This window comes from Aquarana catesbeiana, linkage group LG09 (assembly GCF_042186555.1).
Source record: "Aquarana catesbeiana isolate 2022-GZ linkage group LG09, ASM4218655v1, whole genome shotgun sequence".
NCBI lineage: Eukaryota > Metazoa > Chordata > Amphibia > Anura > Ranidae > Aquarana > Aquarana catesbeiana.
The window spans coordinates 257,044,641-257,060,304 of record NC_133332.1 but is presented as its reverse complement, the minus strand read 5'-3'; the positions used below and the strand labels follow the sequence as shown (position 1 = coordinate 257,060,304).

The 15,664-nt window shown below is 43.4% G+C and overlaps 1 protein-coding gene across 1 annotated transcript in view; it reads left to right on the top strand.

Moving 5' to 3' along the window:
• Positions 1-9,955, top strand: part of LOC141108549 (ras-related protein Rab-7a-like) — a 45,158-nt gene extending 35,203 nt beyond the window's left edge. Inside the window, exons 5-6 of the mRNA XM_073600253.1 lie at positions 5,955-6,080; positions 9,447-9,955. Of these exons, the coding sequence (XP_073456354.1) occupies positions 5,955-6,080; positions 9,447-9,536 (216 nt within the window). The 3' untranslated portion in view covers positions 9,537-9,955. The remainder of the gene's footprint in view (positions 1-5,954; positions 6,081-9,446) is intronic.
• Positions 9,956-15,664: the final 5,709 nt, after the last annotated feature.

Sequence of the window (15,664 nt, the reverse complement as noted above, 5' to 3'; positions counted from 1 at the left end):
CACAGCTACTGTAAGTGGAAAAGAGGGTCAACAATGCCCATTTTCAGCCTCACTGTGCCCATTTGCAGCCATAGGTCCCCCGAACTTCAAACTCTGTAGTTAAGGGTTCCTAGATGCCCCCTAGCTGCAGCCAAAATTTGGGGTCTCTGAACACAAAGGGTCCCGAAATGACAATGCTGCAGATTGACACAGTTGACCAAATTTGGGGCCCGTATCTTGGGGCCACTTGGTGCTAGGAACCTCAAATTTGGTGTGCAAACCCAGTGGGGATCTAGCACTACAACAAATCCAAAGCTGGGGTTCCTAGTACCAAGTGGCCCCAAATTTGGTTCAGAAAATGTCAAGCACTTTTCTGCAGCAGAGTATGACATTTTCCGAATCGACTTTGGGGCCAGGAACAGCAGCTTTGGATATGTTGTAGTGCACTGGGTTTGCACACCAAATTTGGGGTTCCTAGCACCAAGTGGCCCCAAATTCGGTTTGGAAAATGTCATTCTCTGCTGCAGAAAAGTGCTTGACTTTAGTATAAGCCGAGGGGGGCATTTTCAGCACAAACAAAAATGTGCTGAAAAACTCGGCTTATACTCGAGCATATACGGTATTTGCCTGTAGATTAGTCTTTGAGTTTTATTAGTAAAGCTTGGCCTCCTAGTGACTGAAAGACTATACCCTCCATAGAAACCACATTTAGTCTGTCACTTCAGAGTTCTCTGGTCTGGCGGCTGCACCTGTATCCTGGCTCACGCTTGGCTGGTGGCTGTACATTCAGCAGTTGTTTGCATGAGAGGCGTTGCGTGGATAAGACGAGTGTTCTGTAGAGAGATCTTTACAACGTGGCACCTATACACTATGTACATGACCTTCTATTGTAGCAATCCTGCAAATGTCATTTAGATCAGCACCATGATCACCTCTTTATTGATACATATGGGTTATTTAAGCGCTTGCTTACTGGGCACTTAAACCCCCTTCCTGCCCAGATCAATTTTCAGCGCTCTCACATTTTGAATGACAATTGCATAGTTATACAACACTGTACACAAATCAAATTTAGTATCATTTTTCCCCATAAATAGAGCTTTCTTTTGATGGTATTTAATCATTGCTGGGTTTTTTATTTTTTGTTAAAAAACGAAAAGATCGAAAATTTAGAAAAACAAAACGGTCTTCTATTTTGGTATAAAATTTTGCAAACAGGTACTTTTTCTCCTTCATTGATATACGCTGATGAGGCATCACTGATAGGCTGCACTGATGGGTACTGAGGGGTGGCACTGAAGGGCATTGGTAGGTGACACTGCTAGGTGGCACTGACTGGCACCACTGGTGGGCACTGATAGGTGGCACTAGTGGTCACAGATGATGTGGATTTCCCTTTCACAGAAGCCGGTGATCCGCTGTTAGCGTGAGGAAGCGAGAGGGAAAAAACAAAAATGATTACCGATCTGGTTTACATTACGTGATCAGCTGTCATTGGCTGACAGCTGATCACATGGTAAGGGGCAAGGGGCATCAGCGGTAAAGCGCCGCTATTTTTAGTGGCGCTTTACTGTCTTTTTTGCAGCGCTTTTTGGCCACTAGCAGGGCGTTTTTAACCCCCGTTAACGGCTGAAAAAGGGTTAGAAGCATCCGCAAAGCGCTGCTGCAGCGACGCTGCCTATTGGTTTCAATGGGCAGGGGCGTTTAGGAGCGGTGTGCAGACTGCTCCTAAAGCGCCTCAAAGATGCTGCTTGCAGGAGTTTTTTAGCGTTCTGCCAGCGCACCGCTCCAGTGTGAAAGCACTCGGGTTTTCACACTGGAGTGAGAGGAGAGGCTCTTTACAGGTGCTTTGCAGGTGCTATTTTTAGCGCTATAGCGCCTCAGTGTGAAAGCAGCCTACTAGAAATAACTACTATAACAATGAAATGGGGAAACACAGATTAGTGTCTGCATAGGCCCTCAGAGCTGCAGGTTGGGCACAAGAGAGCTATGAGGTTGAGACTCGGCAGTGACAATGCTGATGGTCAGGCCCCCTGCAAGGTTTTTTTTTTTTTTTTTTTTTTTTTTTAATCCCACTGTAGTGCAAGCAAGCACAACCTACAGCTCTAATTCAGCAGCAGTAGAGCATGGTAACCCCATCACAGGAAGCTGCATTAAGTGGACTTCACTGGCAGGGTCAACAGGTATTTGTAGGACTTTGCAGGGGGACCAAGAAAAAACTGTAAAGGCAGATTGCACATATAATAATGAAGTGTGCGTTTTTATATAAACTAAATACTAAAGATGCATGTCTGCACATCCTCCTATAATTGCAATATCTGCTACTGGTGTTTAGGCCCCTTTCACACTGGGGCAACGTCGGCGGTAAAGCGCCGATATTGTTAGCGGCGCTTTACCGTCCGTAAAACCGCCCCGCTAGCGGCCGAGAAAGGGTTAAAAACCACCACCTCTGCAGAGGCGCTTTGCCGGCGGTATAGCCACGCTGCCCCATTGATTTCAATGGGCAGGAGCGGTGTATACACCGCTCCTTCACCGCTCCGAAGATGCTGCTAGCAGGACTTTTTTTCTCGTCCTGCCAGCGCACCGCTCCAGTGTGAAAGCCCCTGGGGCTTTCACACTGGAGAGACAGCAGCGGCTGTTTCGGGTCGGTTTGCAGGCGCTATTATTAGCGCAATAGCACCTGCGAACTGCCCCAGTGTGAAACGGACTTTAGTGTCAAAACCTTCCCTTCGGTCCAACATTCATTATATGGTTGTGCATTAAAATTTAAAATCAATTACTTGCTTGAGACTAAGGGCCGGTTCACGCCACAAAAACGCGCTCCAGATCTGTTGCGCGTGCATGTGCTTTTTTTTAAATCGCGTTTTTGATGCATTGCAGGTGCTTTCTTTTCCTGTTTTTTTTTTTTCTTTCACTGTACTGGGGTTCAGTGCGTTTTTTTTGTATTGCGTTTCTGATGAGTTTTACTGCGCTCCAGTGCGGGAAAAATGCAGCATCATTCTACTGACTGCACTGGTGTGAACTATATTGAAAACCATATAACCTACTTTCCATACAGAGAAAAAAAAAAAAGGCACTGGACTGCATGTGGTGTGAAAAGAAGTGAACCAGCTTGATACAAATTTAAATGAAACTTACAAAGCTGGAAGGTATTCAGACTACAATTCTGGTGTTGTGTGATGGGAGATATTCACAGTTTTCTAGCATTCCTCCTTCATTGCTCGTTCCTACAAAAAGTTTTGGCCAATGACCATGACATATAGTGGGGATGCCAAGGATATGTTTTTGCTATAACTGTGTTTGAAGACATCCAATTCACAATGCCCTAAACACTTAGAAGGAACATGCTGATATTTTCTCTAGATAAACATTGGGTTGCAATTAACTAAAATGCATGGATTACTTTTTTTTTGCTTTGAAACCATGATCCGTGGTGTAGTGCCCAGGGCCCTGCAGACTATTCCTCCAGCTGCAGGTCTGTACCAAGGTATAAACCTTCAGTTATGGGGCACATAGCTTTGCTCCATTGTGAACTATGAGTTCCTCTTCAGAGGTGGAAGATGGGACTTGTAGTTGTTTCATTCACAGATTCTCTAAAAGGGGTGGGCAGTTTGGGGGGTGGGGCTGCAAATACGGACTATGTTTTATGTTATACTGTACATATCAGAAAGATGGGCCTACCACCACTCTGCATCTAAAATCCAGCTCAATACATTTAGGAGCAGGCATACCTTCCAACTTTTTGCAAATGGAACGAGGGACACCTATAAGCAAAAGTATGTAGGCATTGGACACACCCCCTGCCACGACCCCTTAAAGGAGAATTATACATCAAAAAAACAAAACAAAACTAATTAAACCCACAAGTGCTTTTTGTAAGCACTCCTTTTCCTTTTATATTGGCTTTTTGAAATTTACCAATCCAGAAATGTAGAACCTGGATGAATTATTATTATACACGATTTATATAGCGCCAACAGTTTTATGCAGCGCTTTACAATGTATATGGGGGACAACACAATTACAGTACAGTTCAATACAAAAGGTACAGGAGGGCCCTGCTCGTAGAGCTTACATTCTAAAGGGAGGTGGTACAAAAGGTAATAGCTGTAGAGAATGATAGCACGGTGATAAATTATAGATCAGACCAAAATGAGGGACAAATGATAAGGAAAGAGGGACTTTATTCCAAATCAGGGACAGTACCTTGAAATCAGAGACAATTGGGAGCTATGGAAGCAGGTATGCTGGCTGCAAAAACAAACATTCAAATGTATCCCTAATCATTAAACTAGCCTTAATTTTTATAGTTGGGCTAGTTTTTTGTATACTTTTGAGAAAGAGGAAAAAAAAAACAGCAATCCCCTCTAGGTAGATGTACTGTGCAAAGACTCTAACAAACGTAGAAGATTCCTACCTTTTTGCAGCAAGCTGTTTGTCCTAATGTGTTCTTTCCAGAAGAATTCCTGGATGTGAGGGTCTGCACTCGTTATAATCAACTGCTGCACATTTAGTGTACTAATGAAGAAACCTGCATCCCTTTAGAAGTAATTAACCCTTAGGGAGTATCTAATAAAAAATGAAATTCCTATTGAAGTGCGTGCCTAAAGTTGTACTTGTGTCTTGGGCAAAGCGCAGCTAACCTATGGTTTTCGTGTGGGTCAGCTGCGCTTTCCCATGGACTTCTACGAGGTCTCGCTGTTTTGGCACGCTTTCAGAAACCGCACCAAAGATGCAGCATACAGGAGTTTTGGTGCGCTTTCTGAAACTGCACCAAGACCGCAGGACCTCATGGAAGTCCATGGGGAAAGTGCAGCTAACTCACGCAAAAACTGCGGGTTAGCTGCGCTTTAGCAAACGAGCAGCGGGGCAGGGTGCAGACCCTTGAGTAAATCAGTGAGCTGTAGACACTAGCAGGAAACGACATTTCTAGGGGCGTTCTGTACATCATGCCTCCAGGTTGCAACACTGCATTGAATTTATCGACAGCAGCATTATATTAAAATAGAAAGGTAATTTTTTTAAATAACATTAAAATACAATTGTGTGGCCATTATATATGCTATATTATTTTAATGAAAGTGGGTTTCCCCTTTAACAATTAGCCCTGGCCTGAAGTAGCCCTACTTTAACCCAGAATGCCCGGCCTAGAGCGCACATAAGTCAGGGGTGCCAGAGGTGCCGCCGCCTCATTGGCCAGCTGTGTGGGTTAGGGACAGCCTGAGAAGGAAAGGGGGCTTCTGGCCGCAAGAAGCTCTGTGTCTCATCTCCAGGCGGGCAGATGGTGGATCCCGGTATCCCAGGTAATGGCAGCTGAGTGAGCGGTGTCAACGACAGCTGAAGATCTCCCACAGAGGATCCCCAGTGACACGTGTACAGGTACCGGCCTCCCCGGGGAGCCGGAACTCCTCACTGCCCCAATGACTGACACACAAGGGTAGTAGGCCTGCGCCTGTACTGCACCCTGCTGCCTGGGACTGATCCCTGTCTATTTACTAACCTAGCCTGTCCATATACCTGCGGACCACGCGTGGTATGAGGAAGCAAGCCGTTGCCGCCACTGCTTGTCTTCAGGCTGGGTCCAGGGGCGCAGGTGCGGGCCTGCGGACCACGGCTGAAGAAATAGGTGGAGAGATGGCGCAAAATTCTCCACCCCAGCCACCTCCACCGTATACATGGGCAGGGCAAAGGGGGTGGAGTCAGGGGCAGAGCCGGGGGGGGGGGGGACCTTTTTAATAAAAATGCATTTGAATTAAAAAAAAAAAAAAAAAAAATATATATATATATATATATATATATATATATATATATATATATATATATATATATATATATATATATATATATATATATATAGTAGTCTAGGTAAAGCCCACCCTAAATCAACTTTAATAAGGTGTAAACTTTTGGTAAGCATATAATATAAATAATATCTTTTTATAACAACCACCTCACTTACCTGTATTTTATTACAGGTTTCTCCTCGGCAGGCACAGGAATGGTGCAAGTCATGTAATGCAGAATACTTTGAAACAAGTGCAAAGGAAGCAGTGAATGTAGAGGAAGCATTTGTGCAAGCCGTCAGACTAGCCCTTAAGCATGTATGTATATTTGTGAAAGTCTATTGAGCTTTATTACAATGGATGGGGTACGTGTACCTTTGTGATACCGCTAACAATGTAATATCTTGTTCATCCTACAATCATTGATTATTTCCATACAACACAGGAAAGGTCACAAAGTACAAACCGCAGTGAGGGGAATAGGTGGTGAGAAGAAAGAAGGCATCTTCAACATCACTTTTTAGGCTGGGTTCAAACGTAAGCGAATTGGATGTGGCTTTCCCCGCATCCAATTTGCATGACAGGAGAGTGTGCCTGACTCTCAATGGAGATTGTTCACACACCTCTGGGGCGGGCGCGGTCCGCATTGATGAAGGGTCCTGTGCGTCTTTGGCTGCGAATTCAGGCAGAAATTTGCACCTAAACCGGTGAACAGGGACGCTCCGGACCCCCCTGCGGTGAGCCACGGCTGCAGCAAATGTGAATCCAGTTTTTGAGTATCCTCGTTCACATGTGCATACTCAAGGGTACACCTGTGCAAGGGCCTAGTTTGCCCATACGGGGATAGCCAGGTATTTGTGCAACCCCATGCAGGCAGCCCCAATCAGGACAATTGGGAAGCAGCGGTTGTGTGGACACAGCTGCTGCTCACAATCTTGACATCTGTCCATGCAACTGTTGCATCCCAGTTGACCTGACCTGTGACAAACACCTGTGCATCCCTGTGCAGGTAAACGAGGCCCTCACATGGGCGTATGCTAAAATTCTGTCTGTGTGAACAAGGTCTAACTATGTTTTTTTTCCCCCCCAGATGATTCCTGCCATTTAATAATAAAGCCTGGTACACACTAATATATCTATTTTTTTTTCATTCAACCCAGTGGGCTGAACGAAAAAAACATGACAGATCAGGTCGGAGCCACTGTAATAACAATTGTTAGTACAGTGATATCCCTTGCTGTTCTATTGTGTCCTGACAGTGGGACGGCCCCCCATCAGAACACTCCGGTCAGATCGGCAGTTTTTTCTTTGATCATTGCCCTTTAACACAAGCTGGCTGAATGGCTGGCTGCTGTCATACCAGCTGCAGTACTTACGGGCCAAATGTCGGCCAGTTCAAAAGAAACCATGTGTACTAGGCTTTTGTTAAACTCAGAAGTCTGGGAACGCATGCAGGTGGTCTTGGGCATTTATAAAGTTCATTGACTGCTGTATAAACGCTTTGCCGCAATGCACTGGTGTAAGTTAGCCCTTAGGCAACCTATGCAAGTACAAATAATCCTTAACCTTCCCACAGGGACACAGTTGAAACCCCACCTTGAAAATGCTTACTCATTTTTAAGTTGGCCATACACTGTTCGAATGTTGACCAATTGTGGATCAGCCGAAATTCAAGCTGTGGGTGGCCCTGTAGACACCACCCAACTTAATGAACTTTGATTGAGACATTGAAGGAGACAGGCAGAAAAATTTAAATTTAATGACTACAGCCAATCAGCTGCATTTAGGATTGGGGAATTAGGACAGCCACGGCGCCATCTGTCAAACAATAGCCGACAGTGAGAGAATCATACTGTTTAGCATGGATGGGGGAATCTATGGATTTTTTCGCCTTCAGCCCGCTGGGTTGAATGAGAGAAATCTTTGTGTATAGTCAGGTTGATGAAGAGTCTGCAGTAAATCTCCAAGGCTTGGGAGCCTAGAATGAGTATTTACGGCAAGGGGGAAGCTGATTTTACTCTACCAGCTAGAGGACAATTAGAACTGGGGCATGCGTTGTGCTGGCCCAAGGAATGATCTGTAGAAACCTGTGCCAAACACCTCATCTAATGGTATGAATAAGGCTTGGCAGGTAATCAATGATGGCAATTTAAAACTTTCATAAAAGAATAGTTATTCCCATAGCACTCAGATTTTCTCCTTCCTTTTAACCAGCACCTAAACCACTGGTTCTCAACTCCAGCACTCAGGACCCACTAACAGGCCAGATTTTAAGTATTACCTTGGGGAGATGCAGACTAGAATACTGCAATCACTGAGCAGCAAATGATATCACCTGTCATGTATTTCAGTTATATTGCAAACCTGGCCTGTTAGTGGGTCCTGAGGACAGGAGTTGAGAACCACTGACCTAAACAGAGCCAAAGACAATGCTATATGCACAACTCTACAGCCATATCTGTATCAATTGTCTGTGCAGTAGGACTTATTTGTCAAAAGTCTAAGGTGCTCGGCCCAACTGAGATCTGCTTTTGAACTTGCAAAAAGGCCTTTCATTTAGTGTGCATTTACAACTGCAAATGTACCCTGCCTCCAATTTAGATGGGAGAACCCCAGCCGGGGTTCCTATGATTATCTGTGGAAGGCAACCCCTTTAAAAGCAATGGTAGGCTTCGCTCTCCCGCAGCTAATCGTGGAAACTCACTTGTAATCACTCAGCAATGGGAGCCAGCAGTCTCCCATTGCTTTCAATTCCTCATTCCCTCTTCCTAACCAATGACACCATAAAGCTTCTAATTCATAATTTATCTCTTACCTCAACTACTACAACTCCCTCCTTATTGACTTACCTCTACATGGGACATCCCCCACCCTTCAGTCCATCATGACAGCTGCTGCCAGAATTATCCACCTTACCAACCACTCAGTCTCTACCAATCCCTCCACTGGCTTCCGCTCACCCAACAAATTAAAATTCCAGATACTAACAACTTACAAAGCCATCCAAAACTTGGCTCCCAGCTACATCACTGACCCAGTCTCAAATGTTGTTCCCTTTGTTACTCCCAAGACCTCCTGCTCTCTAGCTCCCTCGTCGCCTCCTCACAAGCTCACCTCCAGGACTTCTCCAGAGCCTCTCCCATCTTCTGGAACTCCTTACCCCAATCTGTCCAAATATCTCCTACTTTGTCCACTTTTAGACGATCCCTGAAAACTCATCTCTTTAGAGAGGCCTATCCTGCTCCTACCTTTACATTTATTTTCTCCATCAGCCCAGCCCTCACAGTTATTACCTTTTTTTTTTTTATAACTTGACCCTCCCTCTTAGATTGTAAGCTCTAAGAATCGGGGCCCTCTGATTCCTACTGTATTGTAATTCTATTGTCTGCCCTTATGTTGTAAAACGCTGCGTAAACTGCTGGCGCTATATAAATCCTATATTATAATAATAATGGGGCTACCTCCCGCAGCTAATCATGGGAACCCCCACTGACGTTCTCACAGCTAATTGGAAGCAAGGTGCCTTCGCAGGTATGAATGCACCCTAAATGAAAGGCCTTTTTGAAAGTTCAGAAGCAGATCAGTTGCGCCGAGCACCTTCGACTTTTGACAAACGAGTTCCACTTGGGGTAGGACGGGGTAATTACAAAACTTCCTTTTACCAGTTGTTCTTTTTCTTAACAGCACGAAGTACCTGGCAATAAGGCTCATGAAGAATCTGTGAATTTGTTAGAAAAGGCAGAAAATCAGCACACAAAAAAATGTAACTGTTAATTCTAGAAGTGCCCCCCCCTTACCTCAAACATGAAGGTGCTTTTTCCATTTATCAAAAACTACGACAAAGCCTGCCTGAGATCTGGGAGAACCTAACTTACATGGAATTCAAAGAAAACCAGAACCTTGATTAAATATGTGTAAAATATATATATATTTTTTTTTGTTTTGCATGGACAATACAGATCCTATCCTTTAATCAGAGAAAATGAGATTCCTATACGCCCATTAATATACAGCTGTGAAAAGGTTTTGGAATTTCTGCTTAAATAACTCCTACAATGTTATCTGGACTGCACCAAAGTCTTAGCAATAAAGACAGCCTTGTTTTATTTAGCATACATTTTACATAGCTGCATTTTTTTTTTTAGTATAAGCTCCCAAAAATTTTTAAAATATGCCATTTCACATTAAGGTCTCATGCAACCCGAGCCTAAAAACGCCAATTATACAGGCGTTCAGCTCTTCTTCCTCTTTTTTTTTTTTTTTTTCTTTTTTTAGGCCTGTAAAAGCCTCTCTATGTTAGCCTACATGGCCATGCACACAGGCATTTACAGGAGTATTTGAAGAGGAGCATTTACAGACAAAAAAAGAAGAAAACGCCAAAGGAGCGTTCTGAGAGGTGCTTTTGAGCAGAAAAATGCGCTTGCGTGTCTAAACGCACCCATATGCATATAAATGTATTCCAATGGCTAGAATAAATTAATATTCTGGCCAGTAGAATGCATTTACGCTCAAACCCAATACACACATAAACGCTCGTACATACCCTATATTACCAAAAGTATTGGGACGCTTCCCTTTACACACACATAAACTTTAATGGCATTCCAGACTAAGTCCGTAGGGTTCAATTTTGAGTTGGCCCACCCTTTACAGCTATAACAGCTTCACCTCTTCTGGGAAGGCTGTCCACAAGGTTTAGGAGTGTGTCTAGGGGAATGTTTGACCATTCTTCCAGAAGTGCATTTGTGAGGTCAGGCAGTGATGTTGGACAAGAAGGCCTGGCTCGCAGTCTCTGTTCCAATTCATCCCAAAGGTGTTCTATCGGGTTCAGGTCAAGACTCTGTACAGGCCAGTCAAGATCCCCCACCCCAAACTCGCTCATCTATGTCTTTATGGACCTTGCTTTGTGCCCTGGTGCGCAGTCATGTTGGAACAGGAAGGGGCCATCACCAAACTGTTCCCACAAAGTTGGGAGCATGAAATTGTCCAAAATGTCTTGATATGCTGACACCTTAAGAGTTCCCTTCACTGGAACTAAGAGTCCAAGCCCAACCCCTGAAAAACAACCCCACACCATAATCCCCCCTCCACCAAATGATTTGGACCAGTGCACAAAGAAAGATCCATAAAGACATGGAGGAGTGTGGAGGACATTCAAGTTCCTCCACCCCAAACTCAGAGTCATGAGCTTAACCTGATAGAACACCTTTCGGAGGATTTAGAGTGGAGACTGCCAGCCAAGCCTCCTTTTGCAACATCAGTGCCTGACCTCACAAATGCGCTTCTAGAAGAATAGTCAAACATTCCCATTGACACACTCCTAAACCTTGTGGACAGCCTTCCCAGAAGAGTTGAAGCTGTTATAGATGCAAAGGGTGGGCCAACTCAATATTCAACCCTACGGACGAAGACTGGGATGCCATTAAAGTTCATGTGCATGTAAAGGCAGACGTCCCAATACTTTTTTGTAATATAGTGTACACTCATACATATTGGCACATTAGTATATTTTGCTGCCAAATTCTGGCAGAAAAAAAAAATTGCTTCTTATTTTTATAAGCCTGTGCATGAGGCCTAACAGCTGCAGCCTGCCAGTTTCAGCGGTCACTGTGCAAGACCCTATAAGTTCAGTCGGCGACTTGTTTTATTAGCTAACTCATGTGACCACCATGATTGGCTGTCAGTGAGTATAGTTCCCAATAGTGTGAGATCAGTACTGTTTGTGAAAGCGGGTTCCTATTTTAAAAATTAAATGTAGATTCCTGTTTCCTCAGCATGGGGCCTCATGCTAGCAAACAAAAATCTGCATTTTGTAGGCAGCAAGCAGTTAAAGCTGAATGTGGAGCAAACCGCTACACACAGGAAGCTAGTTTTATCTGTCAACAAAATGTATTTGTTTCAATCTAGTACTTGGTACTTACACAGCCCTGCCTGGCAAGGACAGAAGACCCGATTACTGCAAAGAAGTAGCAGGTACTGGTCTTGTACTGTCGCCATCATGTGACTGGACAGTAAAAGAGGGCTGCTCTTCCATATTGGACGACACACAACTCTGCCTATCCATTACAGAACTAGGAAGGTCCATAACTTTATTTTAGATGAATTCACAGGGTGTTATGGGGACACTGGATTTCTGGCAGGATCAATGGGTATTTTCTGTACTGTGAAAAATGTAGGCGATGGTGGGGGACTACCTGGATCTAGGATACTTGGCTTGTCACCCAACAATGACAGTTGATTGAAGACAAAACAAAAATGAATCGACTGGAACTAAAAACTCTAGAAAACTGGAAAAATCTGCAAAAACTAGGAGCTAGAAATAGGGATGCACCGATACCAGTTTAAGACCGAGTACCGATACTTTTCCTCAAGTACTACCAATAACCGATACCTATTTCTAGTGTCATGTGACAGTTTTTTTTTCTAGACTAATAAAAAATGATCATAGATCAGTTTGGGGTGAGGGGTGCAGGAAGAGGAGAGGGCTACCACACAGGGTCAGGGGAGGAGTAGAGGGCAGAGGATAGTGTCGGAAGGAACCCTGGAGAGCCTAGAATGGTCGGTGGGACCCTGGATCAGAGTCCTTTGTACTGATCGGAGCTAGGCAGGGAGGAGGCAGCTGGTACTCACGATTTGGGCAGCAGCAAAGCCTGGTCATCCTCTTGGCTGGTGCAACGCTGGATAGAAAGCTCTGTGTTCTAACTCCTGAGATGCTAGGAAATAACTGAACTCCTTGCTGCAGATGGGGGGGGGGGGGGGGGGTTGGCCACCTATAAAGGGCCGTCCTCTGGGTGTGCTTTTTAGTTTAGTTGCACCTAGCGTCCTGCTCATGTAGGCGGCAACAACAAACCCATCCGTCATGAAGTATGGCTGTGTCCTTGAATAAATGAAAGAGAAAAATAGCAATTAGCATATCAGGAATGGTAAGCCAATATATATAACATTTTTGTTCTTGGTTTAAATATACTTTTAGACAAGGATTTAGTCTAAGCCCCCATACACATTGGTGTAGTGTGTTGTCACAGATAGGGCAGCCCATTCATTTTAATGGGCTTCCCCTACATGTTGCAAATGCTGCAAAAAAACATTAAAGAGGAACTGCAGTCTGCTCACATAATTTTTAATAAAAACATCTTTGCCATTCTGAAGCTTCCCTCCAACCACTTTGCATATTATTTTATATATACTGTGATTCTGTACTTGCCAAATATGCTGCAGAAATCTCCCTCCACTGAGTCTGGTTGCAACCATTTTAACTGTGGGCAGCTGAAGCTGCTGCCTGTTCACTTCCTGGATTTACACAGAGGCCCACCTCCAGCTCTGCAGCTCTCATTAGCCCTCTTATGACTCCCCCCCCCCCCCCCCCCCTCCTACCTGGCAAACTCTCATGAGAGAGAGAGCTGTGCATGATGTCATAATCCTAGGCTAATGACCAGACAAGAAACTGGAAGTGGGCTGTATAAGGTTTTTACTGGTCAAAGTTAAAACAACAAGGGCAGAAGATTGCAGAGAGAAAAGATGGAAAAAAACGACTGAAGTTCCGCTTTAAGTATCTTTTTGAGCTTTGTATATTATTATTATTATTATTATTGTTATTATACAGGATTTATATAGTGCCAGCAGTTTGTTCAGCGCTTAACAAAATGCAGACAGACATTACAATTTGGTACAAGAGGAATCAGAGGGCCCTGCTCGTTAGCGCTTACAATCTAAGAATATAGATATACAATCTATATTTTGCCTCCTGCAGAACTGCATGTCTTGCTTGCTGTTTTTGGGGTGCCATTAACAATTAATGGTATTGCAAGCACAACAAATTTTGTGATTGCAGCCTCAGGGTTCACCAGCTTTCTTACTTCTGCCTGCGTCCATGCACCTTAGTACATAAGATGTTCAATACCTGACTCTGGAGTTTCTCACTTCTAAAAGGAAACCCACCGTTTAACACCACTTATGTATAACAAAGATGTATTTATTATTTAAGTTCAATATTAATAAATTTTCAGAAATTAAAATCTAGTACTGGTCATTTTTTAAGAGAAGTTTTCCAGCTATTAAGTAGGGGGTGAGCAGTCCTGACTTCCAGTCCCTGTGTTGCCCATACTCCAGCCAATCTGTTTTATGGCTTCCTCAAAAAAAAAAAAAATAAATAAAGAATCCAAGGAAACTAGTGTTGGGAACAGCCTAGTCTTTTTATTTTTTGCAGTAGTATCAAATTCCAACTTTGGAATCACATTGCTTTTGATACACGGAAAACTGCTTATGTCTGGATCTGTAAGATCGCTTAGCTTACAGCACACTGCAGTCAACATACAGTAACTGATGAAAATGCCGGATAGGTTTCCTATGGGCTTGCATGTACTAATGTAAGCGAATCACAGTACCAAGAGCAGCAAGCACAAAGCCTGACTAAAAATGGATAAAAGGGGCAAGCAACATCAACAAGCTGTAGAACCCTCTTTGATGAAATTTGGCAGTAACCATTACTTTAAAGGTCAATTCGTAGGCATGCTTTCCTCTGCTATCACACACATTATTTTTCTTACAACAGCATGCATTATACACTATACATTCACAAACTAACATTTGTAAATACACCATGGCGCAAGTAAAAATGCAATCAGAAACAGATGCTAAAATTGCATGTGGATCTGAATAAGCCCTATGTTTATTTACAAAAGTGTCTTTAAGATCCAAACCGACCAAATTCCAACATTCATTCTTCAACAGTCCTTTTTTTAGCATGTTTCAATCTGGTTCTAAAGGCAACAGATCTTCTCAAATAATAGGATTTTTGTAGTTACCCTAAATAAAGAATTATAAGACCGTACAACAAAGAAAGGTGCTACTACCCCAAATTAATGAAACTCCTCCTGAGCTGTCGGGTGCAGGATGTGCAGTTGCTCAGCTGCCAAAGTGATGAATAGATAAAGAACAATCCGCAACACCATACATGCTCTTTAAATCAGTCCAAATTTATATCTCCATAAAGATAAAAGTACAGCAGAGATAGACGCGTTTCAGCCGCAATGACCTTGTTCACAAGGTAGTAGGGGTATACTGTTACCTACAGGAGGTTTGGACACTGGTAAACGGAAAAGTTGTAAACCAACCTCCATATAAGAAGTTCTCTACCCGGTATGTCTTCATTTTGTGATCAAGAAGTACACAGGGGCCTGCAAAAACAGAGGTGAAACCTGTGTCCCTCAATGGACTTATTCACACTATAAAGGTCATTGGCCTTACTAGAGACAGGAACTTGGAAGGAATCTAAAAGGAAACTTCCTCAAGCAGATTGCAAATCAGCCATAGAAGGAGGACCCATCCTTCATTGATCAAGTCCCACATCTACATCAGTCGCAGCATGTTCTGCCTGCTGGCAGGAGCATTTAGGTGCTGAACCCTCTCACCCTTCAATGAGACAACCATCAGAGGAGGAGATCCAGAAGGCGATGTCTGTAGAGAAGTGAAATAGTCAGCACTGCCCAGCATAGGGAATGGGTCATTCGACCTGTCGCATGGAGAATTCCCACACCTTCCCAGGGGTGAAGGTCCTGAAAGACATAGTGGTAATAAACAGTGAACATATTAAAAAAATAATAGCAAACAGGCTATTCATTGCAGAAATTACATGCTATATCTCATCTTTAATAAAGCAAACTTACCTGCCTGTTTGCAGTATTCTGTGGAATGTACATTGAGCTGTGGATGAGCAGCTTAGTTTATTTTCTTGGTCCAGTATCTCAGTGCCAAGATGAATGAACTCCTACCCAGGTGCAGGCGCTATATTATCCAATAGCGGCCAAAGTGGTAAAAATTGTTCTGTTTTTGTGTATTTTTTTTTTTTTTGTAGTGCAGATTATCAACAATGTTAATAGGAATATTTTGAAAAATGGGGAAAA